The 21,351-nt window shown below is 45.7% G+C and overlaps 1 protein-coding gene across 1 annotated transcript in view; it reads right to left on the minus strand.

The window, feature by feature from the left end:
* Positions 1-9,457: 9,457 nt before the first annotated feature.
* The window catches only part of WDR26 (WD repeat domain 26), a 51,732-nt gene continuing 39,838 nt past the window's right edge, over positions 9,458-21,351 (minus strand). Inside the window, exons 9-15 of the mRNA XM_077282187.1 lie at positions 18,321-18,461; positions 17,082-17,201; positions 16,561-16,706; positions 16,347-16,425; positions 15,393-15,522; positions 14,934-15,119; positions 9,458-9,995 (exon numbers count right to left, since the gene is read on the minus strand). Of these exons, the coding sequence (XP_077138302.1) occupies positions 9,970-9,995; positions 14,934-15,119; positions 15,393-15,522; positions 16,347-16,425; positions 16,561-16,706; positions 17,082-17,201; positions 18,321-18,461 (828 nt within the window). The 3' untranslated portion in view covers positions 9,458-9,969. The remainder of the gene's footprint in view (positions 9,996-14,933; positions 15,120-15,392; positions 15,523-16,346; positions 16,426-16,560; positions 16,707-17,081; positions 17,202-18,320; positions 18,462-21,351) is intronic.

The raw sequence follows: 21,351 nt of genomic DNA on the forward strand, positions 1-21,351 counted from the left end.
GAAAAAAATAAAAAACGCATGGAAATGGATACCTCCATGTCATTAAAGAGGGGGAAGGATTCCTCCTCTGAGGCAGAGGATAAGGGGAGTGGGAAAAAGAAAGCCATCTAACTCAATCACCAATGATGGCGGAACCCACTCCGTTGACGCTGGCGTCCATTAATGTCGCCAGCATAAAGTCAAATACAGCTAGATTTGCGGCCTTTGATTTTCTCAGCCGGGTTGAAGCTGACATTTTCTTTTTGCAAGAGACCAGGCTGCCAAACATGGCAGATGTGTTTAAAGCTAAGAGGGAGTGGAGACTCGGGCCCTCCTATTGGTCTCTTGCGGCCGAGCCGTATAGCGGAGTGGCGGTCCTTTTTACCGCACCGGTGGAATGCCGACGGGTTATTGAGTTAGAAATGGGGAGGTGCCTGATCTTAGATGTCCTCATGAAGGGACAAGAGCTCCGGCTCATTAACATCTATGGTCCCCAATCTAAGTGGGACCGGAAGTGTCTCTTTATGAGGATCAAGCCCTACCTTTTTACAAGTCGGCAGGTTGTCTTTGGAGGGGACTTCAATGCTGTCACGAGGCCCCGAGATAGAGGAGGTTCCAGAGACAAGCTGACTTATGATAGCGTCGCCCTTAATAGTATAGCTAGTGAGGCTCGCCTGGTGGATGTCCACATTCGGCACACCCCAGGCCACGAGGGGTTCACCTATCATAGAGGTAACTGTAGGTCCAGAATAGATAGGTTTTATTTAAAGGAGGAAGCTGTCTCTTCAGCAGTGTCTGTTGTTGAGGTGGAGTTCTCCGACCACTGTTTAATTTTGTTTTCTCTGAATGTTACAGAGACCCTCCGGATGGGAAGAGGCTTTTGGAGGCTCAATTCGTCTCTCTTGGAAGAAGCGGAGATAAGACAGTCCTTTGAGGATTTTCTTCAGAGCCAGGTACCCTTACTGGATCTTTGTAGTAGTAAGTCAGAGCGGTGGGAGATGTTCAAGGAAAGGGTGGCGAGATTCTTCCGCCAGCTCTCGAGCCTCAGGAGTCTGAGCAGGTACCGCCTGTATCAGGGTCTGAGGAGGAAACTCGAGCATCTTGTCTCAACTGGAGGTAGCCGCGAGGAGATCTCCAGAGTGAAATCTTTGCTTATGAGGTGTCAGTACGATAGACACGCATCTTTGGTTTTTGAGAGGGATTACGGGAAGTACCGCTTGCCCGACCCTTACAGAAACTGCAAGATGTCAGTGAATAGTAAAGTGGTTACAGGACTGGTCGACACTACGGGGTCCCTGAGGCGATCCAGATCAGGGATCCTGGAGGTTGTCAGATCCTTCTACTCGCACCTCTTGGGGAAGAGGGATCTTGATTGGGATGAGATGTCGGCTTTCCTGGCTGAAGCCGTCCCCGAACCAGGGGTAGACCCCTCTCTTGACGTTTTGACAGAAATGATCAGGGAAGAGGAAGTTCAGTTGGCGATTGAAGGGCTTGCCCCCCAAAAATCGCCTGGTCCAGATGGCTTAACATCTGAATTCTATAAGACCTTTAAGGACGTTTTGGTTCCCCTCTTGACTGAGGTATTCAATGAGTGTCTTTCCTCGGGCACTCTGCCGAAGTCAATGAGGAGGTCTGCTCTGATCATCTTGTCAAAGGGTAAGGACCCGTCTTGCATTGAGAATTGGCGTCCCATAGCGCTTCTCAATGCAGACAGGAAGGTTCTGGCAAAGGTGCTGTTTAATCGGCTGGTGAAATTTGCACCCCGACTCCTTTCAGGGGCCCAGCATTGCTCTGTTCCAGGCCGCAGCACATTTAGTGCTGTGCTCTGTGTCCGAGAGGCAGTGGAGCAGGGTAGGGCAGGTCACTGGAAGGGGTACATGCTGTCACTGGACCAGGCAAAAGCATTTGATCGGGTTAATCACGAGTACCTCTGGTCCGTCCTTCTGAGATATGGCCTGCCGGGGGGGTTTGTTGATTGGCTTAAGACCTTGTACAGTGGGGCAGAGAGTTTCCCGCTTGTGAATGGTTGGATTGGTAGCTCTTTTGAGGTTGGGTCCGGTGTTCGCCAGGGTTGTCCCTTGAGCCCGCTGCTGTACGTGTTTGCGATTGACCCTCTTCTTAGGAGGGTGGAGCGTGGACCGTTGGCCAGGATCGGGATGGATCAGGCAGGACCGGAAGCCACTCTGAGGGTGGTGGCGTATGCCGATGATGTCACTGTGTTTGCTTCCTCTCACGAGGAGGCAGGGTGGCTGATGTCAGAGGTAGATCGCTACTCGGAGGCATCCAGGTCCAAGATCAACCGGGATAAGTGTGAGAGTCTCTGGTTGGGAGGAGGAGATCCTGGTTTTGATCTCCCGGACACCCTTCCAGGACCCAAAGTCTCTGCAAAAGTCCTTGGCATCGAATTTGGCCAGGGGGATTACCCCAAACAAAATTGGGACAGCAGGCTAGAGATCGCCACTCAGAAGGTGAACCAATGGAAGGGTTGGTCTTTGACCCTAAGGGAAAGGGTAAACCTGATCAAAACTTACCTGCTCCCTTTACTGATTTATCTGGGCAGTGTGTGCATCTTGCCGGAATCTCTCTGGACTCGGGTCTACAGTTTGTTCTTCCAACTGTTATGGGGGAATAGACTGAACCTGGTCAAGAGGGAGGTTACTTACCGTACGAGGAGACTAGGAGGGTTGGGTATGGTCAACCCTGTGGTATTCCTTGTGGATACCTTAAGATCAATATCGCAAACATCTGGAAAGAGAGGGCTCCTCCGTGGGTATTCTCCTGTAGGGGATGGTTTCAGCCTTTCTTCCAGGAATGGGAGACAGGAGGGCAAGTGAAGGATCTTCGCACACCGCATGGACATCTTCCGGCTTACGCTACCTTGGTTCTGAAGGTAATTCGTCGGTGGGGTCTGGGAATGTGGGAGATCAGGACTCTAGTATAAGCAGCAAGGTAGGACTGTAGTTACTATGTAAAAAATAACTTTTAATATATTTCTCTAAAAACAGGCCAAGCCTAGAAACACCCAAACATGTACCCCCAAAAAAAAACAAAGGGAAAGGAAAAACAACACAAAATGCACATAAAAAACGCCCCTGTTGAGCGTTATACCACTACTAGCCAGGTGAGATAATCAAGTTTTGAGCTAAAAAGCTCCCCACCAAACCAAAGATAACAAAGATACAAGGCGGCCTCCTTTGCTACTTATGCTACAATCTGCACATAACAATTTCAAATTCTGCAGAGAGCAAAGATAGGCACAATAGAATAAGGAACAATCTCACCCAAGGTGTGAACACCTTCCTTCTCAGTGTGAGATGCCGCAGTGCGTGATGCCAGTGTTCCTGGGACCCATCTTTATCATGACCAATGTAAGTCCCATTCCTTTCATTTGCATCCGGACTGCATTAGTATGCTCCCTCCTCGATATATCTCTCTCTGGGAGATATATCGAGGAGGGAGCATACTAATGCAGTAAAGGTGCAAATGAAAGGAATGGGACTTACATTGGTCATGATAAAGACGGGTCCCAGGAACACTGGCATCACGCACTGCGGCATCTCACACTGAGAAGGAAGGTGTTCACACCTTGGGTGAGATTGTTCCTTATTCTATTGTGCCTATCTTTGCTCTCTGCAGAATTTGAAATTGTTATGTGCAGATTGTAGCATAAGTAGCAAAGGAGGCCGCCTTGTATCTTTGGTTTGGTGGGGAGCTTTTTAGCTCAAAACTTGATTATCTCACCTGGCTAGTAGTGGTATAACGCTCAACGGGCGTTTTTTATGTGTATTTTGTGTTGTTTTTCCTTTCCCTTTGTTTTTTTTGGGGGGTACATGTTTGGGTGTTTCTAGGCTTGGCCTGTTTTTAGAGAAATATATTAAAAGTTATTTTTTACATAGTAACTACAGTCCTACCTTGCTGCTTATACTATTCATCTGATTGGTGGTGAGATTTACAATATACCTGAGATCAGGACTCTGCCAAGGAAACTACTTGACAGTAGGGTTCTGTTGACCCATTTCCAGAGGCCTCTGACGCTCAGGGACTGCCCAAGTCGGGATCTTGGGGTGGGTTTGCATCTTTTGAATTCTATCAGGATCCCCTCGAAGTTTTGGGACTTGGCTTGGCGCTGCTTCCATGGGAAACTGTGTGTGAGGGACAATCTGAAGTGTAGGAGCTCTGAGGACAGGAATTGTCCTCGGGAGCATTGTGGTACCTTGCTGGAAAGCATGGACCACTTCCTGCTTCATTGTCCCTTCAACACAGAGGTGTACAACAGGGTGGGCGCCTTCATTGGCTGGTCTCGGCTGGCCGGTCTCTCCTATGCGGAATGGGCCTATGGAGCATTCGGAGACCTTGGTGGTCGGGACCGTTGCACCTTATTTCTAGTTAGCGCAGTAGTTAGGTATCACACGTGGAACGCACGGTGCTTAGTATCGACGCAACGAAAAATCCTCCCAGTGGACGATGTGTTTAGGACCATACTCGGTGACCTGGTGAAGGTGCGCTCTCTGGAGTATGGGAGACTGGGCGCACGGAGGGCTGCGCTCCTCTGGAGGGGCTTTTCTTTTAGTGTGCCCTAGTCTGGTCATCTCCTTTCCTGGTGGTGGGCTGCTGCTGACACTGTAGATTTTTGTTTTGTTTGATCATTATACAGTGATGTAGGGCTGCAGGCGCCGAACTTGGGCTTCGTGAGTTGTGATTATTGTGGTGTGTGCTGCTGTATATATTGTATATATTGTATATGGGGATATAGAATTGGGTGTAGGTGTTAGGTTGGGTGGTGGGAAAGGGGGGGAGATGGGATTATCTTGTGGGACTATGGGACACTGGGTTGTTTGGGGGAAAAACTGGCACTGCCTGATCTGGCCTATGGACATTGGGCATGGACTGAGGCATGAGACGCAGGACCAGCTCTCAGGTCAGTGCGGGGGGTTGGGAATGGAGGATAGCTTAGTATTGTATATATTTGTCTAATTTGTAGTTATTTTATTTAAAACTGAAAAAAAAAAAGTTCATGTATATAGTCTTTATTTGCCATTGTTTATTTTATTTGTTATTATTATTTTGTTTGGTGACCGGACCTGAAGGTCAAAGTAGTTATTATTCTGTATATACTGTATAATATGTGTGAGAGGAGAGAATGAGCGGCTGGACCAGTGTTCAGTATACTGATTATTTTCTGGCTAATATTTTTGTTATGTTTTCTGCTATTATTGTTGTTATGTTTTTCATTTTTATAATAAAAGATCTACCGGATGTAACTCAGGATCAGTAATGTAATGTATGTACACAGTGACTGCACCAGCAGAATAGTGAGTGCAGCTCTGGAGTATAATACAGGATGTATCTCAGGATCAGTAATGTAATGTATGTACACAGTGACTGCACCAGCAGAATATTGAGTGCAGCTCTGGAGTATAATACAGGATGTAACTCAGGATCAGTAATGTAATGTATGTACACAGTGACTGCACCAGCAGAATATTGAGTGCAGCTCTGGAGTATAATACAGGATGTAACTCAGGATCAGTAATGTATGTACACAGTGACTGCACCAGCAGAATAGTGAGTGAAGCTCTGGGGTATAATACAGGATGTAACTCAGGATCAGTAATGTAATGTATGTACACAGTGACTGCACCAGCAGAATAGTGAGTGCAGCTCTGGGGTATAATACAGGATGTAACTCAGGATCAGTAATGTAATGAATGTACACAGTGACTGCACCAGCAGAATAGTGAGTGCAGCTCTGGGATATAATACAGGAGGTAACTCCGGATCAGTAATGTAATGTATGTACACAGTGTCTGCACCAGCAGAATAGTGAGTGCAGCTCTGGGATATAATACAGGAGGTAACTCCGGATCAGTAATGTAATGTATGTACACAGTGTCTGCACCAGCAGAATAGTGAGTGCAGCTCGAGTATAATACAGGAGGTAACTCCGGATCAGTAAAAGATAACTGGATTTATTACTTATCTGTTCTGTTTATCGACTTGAAAGAAAGCAAAAATAATTATGTTGTGTATTAACAAAAAAAAAGAAAAAATGGTGTTCCCTAACTTAGTAAAACAGTGAAAATAAATATTGGAGACTTTAGTTTTATACTTTAATGTGGTAAATAATACAAAGTAACAAACGGCGTAATATAGATCAAAAGAAAAAAAATAAAATAGTAAGAGCATTCTTTTGAAACATTTAATATCAGTCCATAGCAAATAGTCATTACATACCAAAAAGCTCTAAGTGTTAACTAGATCCACCACAACTCCATACAAATCTCCACAACTTTAAAATCTTGAGATCAATTTAAAAGTTTTTATTCTTCTTGATCCCTGCAGCTTGGTTCGTAATGCTTTATGGTCTTTTTTAATTCTAACTTTTTCCCACTAAAACCTTTTGTCATTTTTTTTTAATTTTCTTTATTTTTATTTTTATTTTTTTTTTTTACATTTTTAAACTTTTTCTCTTTCAAGATGCCATTGTTTTTGTTTTGTTTTTTTTGCATCTGACCTTAATACTAAACATATGAAATTTTTAGAATATCTATCCTGACCCAAAGGGTGGAAAACATAAAATAAAAAAAATAAAACCAATGAAAAAAAACAAAAAAGAAAAATGGTGTCGTATGTAAATTCTAGGCTTATAAAAATATAGTTGGAGCCACTGTGGAGACGTGAAACGCAGCACGTACGGTGCCGGAAGCAGTCGGTTCCTTGATTTTTTTTTTTTTCTTTATTGCACAGAAATATATTACTGACGGTCGGGTCAGTCCATCCACATTACTTGGGATATTAAGGAAAGAGCAGGACTTGTATTTGGCAAGTTACAATGGCAGCTTTGTGCCCAACGAGGGACAAAAATTAAAGGAGATTCGTTGCATAAGGGGATAAAAAAAAAAAAAATCCTAAAAGTCTTCATTTTGCAAAATGAATCCTTACCTTCCGCTTCTACAACACGGAGCTGGGGGGGATCTGCCTTATACAGGGTGCACGACGCGCTCTAAGTGCTCATGATCGCTTTGTGCCCACACGCGAGCAAAATTATGCTGCGTACAGCAATTACAAGGAAAAAAAAACTTAAAGCAGCCATGTTTTTCAAACTCTGGACAACCCCTTTAAGAAACAACATCACCCCTGACCATGAAATGAATGAGCTAAGATGTAATACCATGAATAACCCATGGTCAGGGGGTGGCACTGTTGCTGAAAGGATTTTCTAAGCTTGTAAAAGCTCCAGATTTTTCTACAGATCTCCGTCAGCGGATACCTTAATTGTGGACATGGGACTTCTAATGTTATGTAATATACACAGGGCGAGTACTACAGGTTCTAACACATCGGCCGACTCTGAAATTGGGATGGTAGAGTAAAGGCGGTAGCATGAAGTCAGGAACAGCGCCTCTCTTGTCCAGAGGCTGGGTCTGGTATTGCAGTTACTTGTGTGGCATCTGGTTCTAGCGGTCGTCGGTAACGTAAATGATGGTAATACATGAGATAATCAAACGTAAAAATGAGGTTTTATGACCGATGGTCGCTTGTGATGCTGTGTAAAGCCCCGGGGTCTGGTCTGTAGCAGCAGCCAGCGACGCCGGTGCATAGATCAGACGTGTGTAACCTAAGTGCACCATCCCCAGCGGGGCCGTTATAACAACCTGTACATATTTCCATGTGCAAAGTAACATTTACGTAAAGTCTGCACCTGTTTATGGTGGTCCTATAGGATCCAGCTGAATGTTAGATCCTAGCGTTGCCCCCACACATGCCAGCGCCCAAACTTCAGCCATGTTGGGTAAAGATGGCCGTTCTTCCGTCTCGGCTGAAAATGGTGCATGTGGCCGGGTCACAGTCACCACTACTATATTGGATGACTGACAGCATTAATGAATTCCCTTATTCCATGATATTGTCCATTAGCGTCGTAGGACATTAGTATTGGGGGATGGGGCAGGAGAGGGCATAGCCCACCGTTTCCTGGACCACTCCAACCCATGCAAACAGCATATGTGGAAGACTCGGTCCCATCATTCTTGCACGGAGCACATGCAAACCCGTGACTATCCTAATCTGCCAAGATCGACAGATCAAAAAAAATATTAAAATTAAAGTGTCTGGCTGTAGGATGGAGCTTCAAATGTAAACCTGGGATTGTTTATGGCACGCCACTTCCCCCATTAGTCATGGCAGACTGTATGGATACTGTACGGTACGAGGTGCACGGGGGGAAAAAATAAAACTGAATCTGCAATGAGCAAAAGATTAATCTGGCAAAGAAAGGAGGGATCCGTCCATGTTTCCCCATCTCTAGCACCACATATGGTGACGGGATCTATGGCCGCTATAGATCAGGTGCAATGTAAGATCTACAAACGGGCCGGCCCTCCATCGCTGGCTCCATACAACCTACTAGGACATGCGGAGCAATATGGCGTCTCCCCCCCATGAAACCACAGCTCTGCCCAGGGTGAGGCCTAGTGTGAACAGGACCCCACAATGGCCCCATAGAGGTCATGAAGCGACAACTCCCACCGTGCAGTAACAGACACTGGCGTTCGGGTGGATGATGGGAGCTGCAGTCTCACAACCACATCCAGTAAGACAGCCATGCGTTATATTAGACCAACCTTAATCTAGGAGGACGAAGGCGGCCGCCATTTCCGCCTCCCCCAGATCTTAGAAAGCACAAAATAAAAACGCCGTCGGCCTCGTCTGATCGAGTGACCGCCAAAATATGAGGCCGGTGCCTCGGGGACCTCACCTAAGACTCAGCATCAGCAGCAAAATAAATGGACGTCTATTACAGCGTTGCAATCAAACATCAGGGGGGGGGGATGCAAAGAAAATACCATTCCTCTCCCCTAAACTAGCACCCCCTGTCTTGTAATTGTGCATTAAAAAAGGGGAAGGAGGGACGGTTATAAACCAATGACCACCCCTCCTACCATCATCATCTCCGCTGTGGAGAGTCTCAATAAAGCTGGTTGAAATTTGTTTATTTTTTTTTTTTTTTTTTTTTTAATTTTACACAAAATGAACTCACTACAGTCCTATAAATAATTTATTTTAAAAAAAAATTTTGTGCCGTGAACCCCTGACAGGGTAGGGAGAGGGGCAACACACGTTCTGCTGCAAAGTACAAAAACTAGGATTTTTTTTGTTATATATATGTTGGGTTAAATTGTTATTTATTGTTAATATCGTAGATACTGGGTTTGTGTGATTTTTTTTTTTTTTGGACAGGGTTCAGCAAACTTTTAATATCTGGATACATTTAAAAAAAAAAAAAAACCTTGAAAAAAAATAATAAAAATATATAATATAGAAGTAAGGCTACTATCCATGAACCAAGCTGGAAAGATCTCAAGCTAAATAAGGCGGAAAGAATCCATGAAACGAGAGGAGAAAATACTTTCCTATTAAATGGATACTCAGACTAAAGCGATCTATCAAGCCTTCTAAACTGTTAAATAAGTTTGGGTTTGTTTTTTTTTCAATTTTTCTTTTTTTTTTTCCCCCCCAAACAAGCAAACTGCATTACACAGAAGAGCAACGAGGATGGTAGGCTGCCGGACACAAAAAAAAAAAAGAAAAAAAAAAAAGGCAGAAATGGGAATAAAAATAAAAAATAATAATAAAAATACCAAGTTCAATGGACAGCTTGAATATAGCACAGTTCTTCACAACCGATGGGGGGAGGGTAACAAGGTGTCCAATAACAATCTAACGACGTGCTTCATCATCGGAGCCGGGTACTATGAAGCAGGGTGGTATATGATCTGCCCCCAGGAGGGCACCAGACTTGTAGGTTGTTGTTTTTTTGTGTATTTTATTATTTTTTTCACTTCTCTTGAAAAGCGTCTGTCCCGCTTTCAATCCTGTTTTGTTTGCACCAATCCCAAGCCATTTAAAAATACGACTAAGTTTTAAGTTAGAGAAGTCGTCTTCAGCGAAAAAGAAAAAAAACAAAAAAAAAAAAACAGAAATTTGCCATCAACTGTCCATGCTACTGCATTCCTCTAGAGCGGAAGTGTGGGGGGCATTTTAGAGGGAGAGAAGGAGGAAAGAAGGAGAAAAAAGAAAAAAGAAAACAGTTAAAATTCAACAATTCTTACTGATTTATGAACATTATAAAGGGATTGTCCAAAATTTGAAAAACATGGTGCTGTTAATATAAAAAAAAAAAAAAAACAGCCCCCCCTGAGCCGGGGTTGTGGTCGTTGGTGAAACAAAGCAGCCATGTTTTTCCAATCCTGGACAACTCCTTTAACAATAACATTCTCCATTGATACAATTTTCCAAAGACACTTTTTCCCCTTTTTGCACTTTCACTTTTTCCTCCCTCTAAGGGACTTTTTTTTTTCCTACGTGGCCCTAAATGTTTAGGCTTTAGGTGGAAACTTACATCAGGATTTAGGACTCAGGTATTAGGGGCGTTTATCAGCCTCCTAATAACCCTTTTTTCCCCATAATGCCAGCAATACCCCATTAATGACACCGGACGGGTAAGTACTGCCACCCCGGACCCTCTCCGCACCCCACCTGCGGTCTCCATAGTAGTAGTATTAGGAGTTGTATTCTCATTAGATCTCGGCAGATTTCACTCCAGGACTCCCCCTGCCCCCTGTAGGCTTTAGCCTTATTACTTTGTAGGGGTCTCTCCAGGTCCCAATCTCCCCTCTGCTGCTCTCAGTCGTCTCTCATTTGTTCGGGCACCTCTTCTGCCGCCCTCCGCTCCAGGGGTACTCTTTTCAAGTCAAATCCTCCATTTTCAGCCCCGAATGCCAGACGTGATGGCTCAGCAACTTCGCTCACCTTCACTTTGAAGGCCCTAGAGGAAGATCCTGTCCCCCAGACAACAGCTATTATTCGGGGGCAGAGATGGTGCTTTGTCCAGCTGTAGCCCATTTTTTCCCCCATATCCCCCCGGCAGAGCATGCTGATGGTCATCTTTCCGGGACACAATCTTGGACACTGCTAAGGGGCTCATACCAAACTCTAGTCTCTAATCCCTCTTGTCCTAAGGCCCCCAACACAACTTCCCCAAATCACAGCAAAGAAAAACAAAAAAACCAAAGCCATTCCCCTGGTTCGGTGCCCTTATCCTAGTGCTGCTGCTCAGAATCTCTTGCTTATCCTTTCCATAGACTGGTGAGGGGACCAGAGACCTATCTCCGACTATAATGACAAGTGCTCCAGATACTTGGCCAAGACTACTCCCGAAATGGACCCTTCTTAGTGTGTGGCAGTGGTATGCTAAACTGGCCTGGCCATGCTGGACCTTCAAGGAGGCAGTGAAAGACCCCATCATCCATGCTGAGAGCCGCGCCAGGAAAAATTGTAATTCTAGGAACTCCGATGTGACGTTTACTGAAGAACGGAAGCATCTGGAGGCGTTGGTTCTTACTGATCCACTGCACCCATTTTACCCTTATTACATGTTGCGTGAGAGACTACTCGTACCTCACCACATCCCCAAGCAAGGCCGGCTCTATCACATCCATACGAGATGTACAGATGCTGCAGGTCATAGCATCCTGGCCTGATAGTCATGCCTTCAGAGCAGAGCATGCCACACTGGTGACCCCAGAACGTATACATTCACACTTCCTTTGCCAGGCCATACTGGGGGTTCCTTCCTCACTGTTCATTCCCATAAAGCCATTTGTCCACCTGCCCCTGGGACTCGTGACATGTCATCTGGGCGCTTTCACCTCTCAAACAATCATGTACAAATTTGCTGCTGAACCCCCTCAGTCCAAACCGAAATAATCTATGGCAGTGCGAGCGTCTAGGGATGGCTTCCTGGGAACGGCCTCAGGTTGGAGAGCAATGTGTCCTCAGAACGTAGCTACCTGCGTCTCAGTTCGTAGATACAAGCTCAGCCCTACTACAACTTTCATATAGCCCCCTACCTGCACTCCAGGACCATCAAGTATGGGTTCTACTCTTCTAAACAACGCTGGTAGTCCCCGGGGTGTAACACTTGGAACTCCTTTTGACCCAGCGGTAGCGGCCAAGCTTTCATACCAGGTGGAGTTTGGGTTCAGCATTTTCTGAAGTCCACATCCATCTCGTGGATAATCTGGGGCCCATGGAGTGATTCAAGAACTCTTAGAAGCACGGTAGAGCCCTCGTTAGGAATCTGCAGCTTCTTTTCTTTCTGTGGATGACTCCCTATATGCTTCTCTTCGTGCATTACACATGTGAAGGGGACCATGTGATCCGCCAGGCCCCGAGGCCAGTGTCATCTGCAGGGCACGATCTTCATTTCTTGGGGAGTGCTCCTTTTCCTGGTAACTTCCTTCTTCTGCTTCATGCTCGGAAGGTCACTTGGAGGCTTCTCAGTGCTCCTTATGGCTCCAGACTGGACCTTACCAAGCCTTATTCTCGTACCCGGTACATCTGATGTTAGTGCTTCTTAGCTCTTACCTCTACTTCTGACCCGTTCTCAGGGTCCACCATTCTGCCCTTCCTTACCTAGCTGAGAACTAAGCCAAAGCTCAGAATCTGAGTTGTCTTCTCTGACTCTGTTCCCAGTCGTGCTCATGGCTGATCAGCCTTACCCTGCTGAGGTTCATCTCCACACTTCCTTCCTTGGATTTCCATCCCATACGATTTTTGGTAGTCAGAATCTCGCCCTTCTCCAGCCTTTGGACGCTAGTTTCTCACCTTTTGCACCCTCCATCAGGCGCTTTGTATTCCTCAAGTGGACCTAGAATTCCTCGGGGATGTCCCTGGTGCTCCATTCTACCAGTATGATGGGGAATCTAAGCACCTAAACCTCTCTGTAAGGAATTCTCCCCTCCAGCTGCTCGAAAAGGTCTCCTGACACATTCCCTTCCTGGAGTCTCGCTTTCGGCAGGAGATAACACTCGGAGGAGGCAAAGATCACCAGATTTCCCTTTCTTCTTCCCAATTAGTACAGGTTGGTCTGTGATTGTTGGCAGTCTTCTTTCCAAGGGTAGCTTCTTGCCTTCATAAAAAGAGTCCTTCTAGTCTCCTTACCATTTTCAGGAGGGGTTCCTTACCCCATCGGGTTTGATCAGGACTCTTAAGATATCCTATTGGCTCTGGAAGCCACTGAAACGTTTTGATTCTCCCTTTGTTGACAGCTTATGGGGTTTGGCCTCTCTTAAGGCCCCGTCTCACTAAGCGATTTACCAACGATCACGACCAGTGATACGACCTGGCCGTGATCGTTGGTAAGTCGCTGTGTGGTCGCTGGCGAGCTGTCACACAGACAGCTCTCTCCAGCGACCAACGATCAGGGGAACGACTTCGGCATCGTTGAAACTGTCTTCAACGATGCCGAAGTCCCCCTGCAGCACCCGGGTAACCAGGGTAAACATCGGGTTACTAAGCGCAGGGCCGCGCTTAGTAACCCGATGTTTACCCTGGTTACCAAAAAAAACAAACAGTACATACTCGCCTTTCGGTGTCCAGGTCCCTTGCCGTCTGCTTCCTGCTCTGACTGAGATCCGGCCGTACAGTGAGAGCAGAGCGCAGCGGTGACGTCACTGCTGTGCTCTCACTTCTCACTGTACGGCCGGCAGTCAGTGAGAGCAGGAAGCAGACGGCAAGGGACCTGGACACCGAAAGGCGAGTATGTATTGTTTGTTTTTTTTTACATTTACGCTGGTAACCAGGGTAAACATCGGGTTACTAAGCGCGGCCCTGCGCTTAGTAACCCGATGTTTACCCTGGTTACCAGTGAAGACATCGCTGGATCGGTGTCACACACACCGATTCAGCGATGTCAGCGGGGCCTCAACGACCAAAAAAAGGTCCAGGCCATTCCGACACGACCAGCGATCTCACAGCAGGGGCCTGATCGCTGGTACGTGTCACACATAGCGAGATCGCTATGGAGGTCGCTGTTGCGTCACAAAACTTGTGACTCAGCAGCGATATCGCTAGCGATCTCGCTATGTGAGACGGGGCCTTTAGTTGATTTTACTTCTGGTGCCTTTGCTCTACGTTTGCCGCCCTCTTCATGTGCCGGGTTTGTTTTTGGAGTTGCCCATCCTCTATGGCCGCTCTATAATGTCCCATGGTCCTGTGCCCAAAATTCCTATTAAACAGAAAATACAAATTTTTGGACTTGACATAAAATCCCGATCTACATGGGTGAACACAAATCCCAACATTTTTCTACGGTTCTTCCTTCTCAGGATGTGTTCTGATGGCGTTTGAGCATCGTTCTTGTCCCAAGATTTAGCTTGTGTCGGTTCCTGCTTGTTTTATGCTATTTCATTGGTTTCCTACTGCTTTTAGCACAAAACTAAGCTGCCTTGTGACCGAGGAGTGAGCCCACCAGGCGGACCAGAACTCTAACCTAGGGTGGAGCCTCCAAGCGGCAGGATGCATAATCTGGGGAGTCATAGACCTGTCCGCTGCCTCCAACCAGAACAATCCAACATCATTTTTAACCACTGACTTAGGGATATACTAGCATTATTAAAAAGGTATCACGAGGCTTATATAGCGCCGCTAATAACTTCTAGGGGCAAACCAGCTTACTGGTAAACAGGAGCTCTACCTGATCGGCTGCCACGTAAGACTACGCCTGGCCACCTACAGGGTCCCCCTGAGCCCTCGGCCGGGGGGTGCTAGGATCAGAACTGCTGATCACCAGAGGGGACCCTTTCTGAAAGTTAGCCTACAGAGCGAACGTGCTAGGACAAGGTGTTATCGGAGCATGCTCGGGTGCTAAAGAGTGACTTCGGCAGGCTTGAATAATATGTCCCTGGGGCTGTTCGACAGCCGCAACACATGCAGGGGTCTCCTCGCCCAGCTGCAGTGACCGGTCTGAGGGAGCCTTTCTGTATGTTTAGCTGCCCACGTTTCAGGCAGAATTAAATTACTAACAGGCTTCAATCAATCACGTTGAGTCCGATCAGTCAACTGCAGCTCGTTAGAGAAATCAATGGCCGTTCAAAATGCTACATAATTACCTTCAAACTCCTGGTTTTCTATGTAAGGTGCTGGTCCCCATATTCTAACTGTGCCGTCATCAGAAGCGCTGGCCATCAGCGAGGGAATCTGTGGGTTCCAACTCACACAGTTTACGGTGCGCGTGTGTCCAGTCAGCTCCGCGATGGGTAACTCACTGCGTTTGTGCCAGACATATACCTTATGGTCTGTAGAGAGACAGGCAGCAGATATTAATTAAAAAGGAGGCCATGCAGCAGTTTATGCTTCCGCATCAGGAGCTGGGACACGCCGATACAGACACTTTGCAGCTATTGAAAGGACGGGTGTAAGATGTCCGACGGGAGCGCATGGTACCTGCCAAATGTCTGGTATGAAGTGACCCCTTTAGTTCCTGGGACGGATGGCACAAGCAACCTCCAATATCCCCAGTACAGAAAACCCAGGTGTTAGAGTAGAAGAGAAAAGGTGGAACGTATTACCTTCACTGCCGCTAGCAATGAAGTCTTCATTATGGCCGCCGAAGCACGAGTGTATTGTGTAGAAGCCCTGCGTCACGCCTTGGTATTTTCTCACTAAAACTCGGTCTTGCAAATCCCATAAGTGAACACCCTGCAGTAAAAAAGGGAAGGAAAAAAAACAAAGACGACCATCAAAAATTCCACTCAAAAGTAGAAGTAAAAAATACCTTTAAAAAAAAAAAAAAACCGTTGGCGCTGGTTCAGCAATGGCAGCGGCGAGTCTCCCGAGGCCTGCATGTCATGGTTATATCACATGAGCGCTGCAGCCAATCAACGCCTGCTAAAGGACCCAGCGTCCTCGTTAAGTGTGAGCGAAGCAGCCCAACAGCATCCACTGTTCGGCTGTCACACGAGCCGCTGACATTGCTAGACCGGCGCCAGTAGATTTAAGGTTATGTTTGCTTCAAGCCAAGTAGTGGACAACCCCTTTAATTTCATATTTTCTCTTTAAGCATATTCAGTCCTCCATTTTACAGTTACAAGACCCCACGAATCCTCTGACTAGACAGAATTCTAAAAGATGTCCAGTTTTGTTCTAATACACGTTGTCCACACCAATCTCTTGGCACGTGGTTGGTTCTCTCCTGGCCTCAGTATATTTAGTCTCCACGGCAGGCGCTCACCGTCTGTTAGATGATTATTTGGTCACCCGTCTCTCCCGGCTTCCCTATAAATAAACCTGCACCATTGGCTGATCTAACCTTAGATGTTCACTGCGGTGCAGAGAACAGGCAGCTGCCAGAGAGTAAAAGATCGGCCGAGAAGACCAACCTGTGAGATCCTTGTTTCCCCAAGATGGCAGATGTTGGGGGACAATCTGACTGCCCCAAAGAAAATGCTAAAAAATTGTATTTTCTATTTTGCCCGGTGATTACATGCATGTTATAGAGACCAGAGCGCAGGGCGAGGACTTACCTGAGTAGCTACGTTTAACAATGCTAGTCTTCCATTTTTTGATATTGTAAATGACATGATAGGATGGTCTTCTTGTACTCTGAAAAGACAGAAGTAGGGGGTTAAATAGGGTGAGATCTGCCAAACGCTGCATCTGATGTCCTATGAAATCTGAGGCACAGGAGACCCCATAATGCTCAGACAATACACCCAGACACAAGAGGGCAGATCTCACATGTTTCTATCTGTAAGGTCCTCGAAGTTATAGCCCCGGATCCTCTGGTGAGTGTCTGATGCCAGGACAGTCTTGCCGTCACTTAGGCACCACAGACATTGCACTCTCACACCTTCCCAGGAGTCCAGAAGGTTGCCGTCCAGATCCTGCGGTTGGAAAAAAAAAAAAAAAGTCAAATATACATTTTTAAATGTACAATTGCTAGGATTCCATAAATCTCAAAAATAAGGGTCCCAAATTTGTGTGTGAATGGAGTAGTGACAGGTGCGACCACCGTGTCAGTCACGGGTCTGCTCCATTCACACTGGGGACTATGGGACTCCAGCAATCTCACATGTATCCTCTACCATGTGGATAAGTGACAAAGGTTTACAGGACACCCCTGCAGTTGCTGATCGCTGTGTAGTTATATCAGCTCTTGGTATGCTAGCCTAGGGTCTTGCCAACAACAAGCAGCTAGCTTACTATAGGTAAAAGACCACTGATGTATGTGACTGAGGTGGGAGGGCGGTGGTACGTACACACTGGTAGAACTGTCCACGTTGGCCGCCGGTTACAAATCTCTTTCCATCTGGATTCCAGGCCACGCTAGTCAGACTGTCTTCATGAGATTGGCTCATTTTTGTCCTTAGCTCCCCAGTCTGAAAAAAAGACAGATGGAAATCACAGACGCCAGGAACACGGGCTCTGGCCCTCACTACAGCTCAGGTTTCCAGCAGAGTTCACATCAGGTCAGGAGTTTACACCATGCAAAAAAGTAGTGGAGCAATGACTGAGGACATTCTGCAACTTTACACAGTCCCTTCTTCAGGGTCTTTAATATCTCTAGTTATGAGCACAAACTAAAATCTTAAAGAGTTTACATAAAAAGTTGTGTCATATGTAAATAGTAATAGTTGTGTCATATGTAAATAGTAATAGTTGTGTCATATGTACATACACTACTAATCCTGAGTTACATCCTGTATTATTCTCCAGAGCTGCACTCACTATTCTGCTGGTGCAGTCACTGAGTACATACATTACATTACTGATCCTGAGTTACATCCTGTATTATACCCCAGAGCTGCACTCACTATTCTGCTGGTGCAGTCACTGTGTACATACATTACATTACTGATCCTGAGTTACATCCTGTATTATACCCCAGAGCTGCACTCACTATTCTGCTGGTGCAGTCACTGTGTACATACATTACATTACTGATCCTGAGTTACATCCTGTATTATACCCCAGAGCTGCACTCACTATTCTGCTGGTGCAGTCACTGTGTACATACATTACACTACTAATCCTGAGTTACATCCTGTATTATTCTCCAGAGCTGCACTCACTATTCTGCTGGTGCAGTCACTGAGTACATACATTACATAACTGATCCTGAGTTACATCCTGTATTATACTCCAGAGCTGCACTCACTATTCTGCTGGTGCAGTCACTGTGTACATACATTACTGATCCTGAGTTACATCCTGTATTATACCCCAGAGCTGCACTCACTATTCTGCTGGTGCAGTCACTGTGTACATACATTACAATACTGATCCTGAGTTACATCCTGTATTATACCCCAGAGCTGCGCTCACTATTCTGCTGGTGCAGTCACGGTGTACGTACATTACAATACTGATCCTGAGTTACATCCTGTATTATACTCCAGAGCTGCACTCACTATTCTGCTGGTGGAGATGCATTACATCTCAGGATCGGTAGAGGCTCAGGCCTCGGTTTCTTACCTACCACAGTGATGGGATCTCACCTGCACATTCCACAGCCAGAGCTCAGAGCAGTCGTCTGGACCACAGGCCACAAGATAGTTGTCGTCCGGGCTCCAGGCTAGGTAGGACACCCCGTACGCGTGGCCTTCTAAGGTTTTAAGTAGTTTTAGCTGGTGCGTGTCCTGAGGATGAAAGACCAGAGACGTTTAATGGCCTCTTAGCATTAGAGGGGCGGCTCACTGCTAGCAGTTTTGACAACTCGAACAAATAAGACACTTTCACGCTTTCAGAGCCCTCCGCCTGCTGCTCTCTATACTGGTGAACACAATGGTGGGTTCTGGATTTGTTAAATTTGGAACTTTACAAAAAGTTTATGAAAACACCAGATTTTCAGAAAAACTGAAAATAGATACCAGTATGGTCCATGGCACGGGCACAGGTTGTGATGCATACAGCCAACATCCCGCAGGAATGGCCATTCGATTGTTCCGATCTCTGCCAGTAAACCCCCTTAGATGCTGTGGTCAATAGTGAACATGGCATCTAGGTGGTTAAAGAAAACTATACACCCTCTGTCACCCCATCTGTATCTCAAAACGTGGTCGCCAGCGGCCCCCTTATAAAGGGGCTTCTTAATTAAAAAAAAATTTCACTGACTACTTTACAACAGACACTATAGAGGCATTATAGAAAGGATCACACATTCACCAAGTGACTAAATGACAAGTCATCTTGTGTGGGAGAGGCCGAGAACACCCGGTTATGGGTGGATGCGATTACATAGGCTGAGGAGTCATGGCGGCAGCTGGGACAGAGCTTTATTCTGGGCCCCTCCTATAACGCCGTCTCACTCCTATAAGATTCCTGTGCACAATTAACATTCCTGTCTTGTTATGGGTCTTATGGGAAGGAACGCGGACCTCCTTCATGAGACTGTAATTAACCAGAGCACCTCACAAAACAACAAGCTGACGACAAGAACTGGTTTAGTCTCTGCTGCCGGGTGAAGTCAGCCAGGTCCTAACGCTGCTGTGCAGTCCTAATAATCAAAAATACAATGGGCTCGTGCCCCACAGCCAGGGGAACATGAGCGCTGCAGACAGTCATTAACCCCTTCATGACCCAGCCTATTTTGGCCTTAATGACCTTGCCGTTTTTTGCAATTCTGACCAGTGTCCCTTTATGAGGTAATAACTCAGGAACGCTTCAACGGATCCTAGCGATTCTGAGATTGTTTTTTCGTGACATATTGGGCTTCATGTTAGTGGTAAATTTAGGTCGATAATTTCTGAGTTTGTGAAAAAAACGGAAATTTGGCAAAAATTTTGAAAATTTCGCAATTTTCACATTTTGAATTTTTATTCTGTTAAACCAGAGAGTTATGTGACACAAAATAGTTAATAAATAACATTTCCCACATGTCTACTTTACATCAGCACAATTTTGGAAACAAATTTTTTTTTTGCTAGGAAGTTATAAGGGTTAAAATTTGACCAGTGATTTCTCATTTTTACAACAAAATTTACAAAACCATTTTTTTTAGGGACCACCTCACATTTGAAGTCAGTTTGAGGGTTCTATATGGCTGAAAATACCCAAAAGTGACACCATTCTAAAAACTGCACCCCTCAAGGTGCTCAAAACCACATTCAAGAAGTTTATTAACCCTTCAGGTGTTTCACAGCAGCAGAAGCAACATGGAAGTAAAAAATGAACATTTAACTTTTTAGTCACAAAAATGATATTTTAGCGAAATTTTTTTTATTTTCCCTAGGGTAAAAGGAGAAACTGGACCACGGACGTTGTTGTCCAATTTGTCCTGAGTACGCTGATACCTCATATGTGGGGGTAAACCACTGTTTGGGCGCACGGCAGGGCTCGGAAGGGAAGGAGCGCCATTTGACTTTTTCAATGAAAAATTGGCTCCAATCTTTAGCGGACACCATGTCGCGTTTGGAGAGCCCCCGTGTGCCTAAACATTGGAGCTCCCCCACAAGTGACCCCATTTTGGAAACTAGACCCCCCAAGGAACTTATCTAGAAGCATAGTGAGCACTTTAAACCCCCAGGTGCTTCACAAATTGATCCGTAAAAATGAAAAAGTACTTTTTTTTCACAAAAAAATTATTTTAGCCTCAATTTTTTCATTTTCACATGGGCAACAGGATAAAATGGATCCTAAATTTTGTTGGGCAATTTCTCCTGAGTACACCAATACCTCACATGTGGGGGTAAACCACTGTTTGGGCACATGGTAAGGCTCGGAAGGGAAGGAGCGCCATTTGACTTTTTGAATGAAAAATTATCTCCATCGTTAGCGGACACCATGTCGCGTTTGGAAAGCCCCTGTGTGCCTAAACATTGGAGCTCCTCCACAAGTGACCCCATTTTGGAAACTAGACCCCCCAAGGAACTCATCTAGAGGCATAGTGAGCACTTTAAACCCCCAGGTGCTTCACAAATTGATCCGCAAAAATGAAAAAGTACTTTTTTTTCACACAAAATTTATTTTAGCCTCAATTCTTTCATTTTCACATGGGCAACAGGATAAAATGGATCCTAAAATTTGTTGGGCAATTTCTCCTGAGTATGCCGATACCTCATATGTGGGGGTAAACCACTGTTTGGGTGCACGGCAAGGCTCGGAAGGGGAGGCGTGCCATTTGACTTTTTGAATGGAAAATTAGCTCCAATCGTTAGCGGACACCATGTCGCGTTTGGAGAGCCCCTGTGTGCCTAAACATTGGAGCTCCCCTACAAGTGACCCCATTTTGGAAACTAGACCCCCCAAGGAACTTATCTAGATGCATAGTGAGCACTTATAACCCCCAGGTGCTTCACAGAAGTTTATAACGCAGAGCCGTGAAAATAAAAAAATAATTTTTCTTTCCTCAAAAATGATTTTTAGCCCAGAATTTTTTATTTTCCCAAGGGTAATAGGAGAAATTGGACCCCAAATGTTGTTGTCCAGTTTGTCCTGAGTACGATGATACCCCATATGTGGGGGTAAACCACTGTTTGGGCGCACGGCAGGGCTCGGAAGGGAAGGCACGCCATTTGGCTTTTTGAATGG

This window comes from Ranitomeya variabilis, chromosome 2 (genome assembly GCF_051348905.1).
Source record: "Ranitomeya variabilis isolate aRanVar5 chromosome 2, aRanVar5.hap1, whole genome shotgun sequence".
NCBI classification, from domain to species: Eukaryota; Metazoa; Chordata; class Amphibia; order Anura; family Dendrobatidae; genus Ranitomeya; species Ranitomeya variabilis.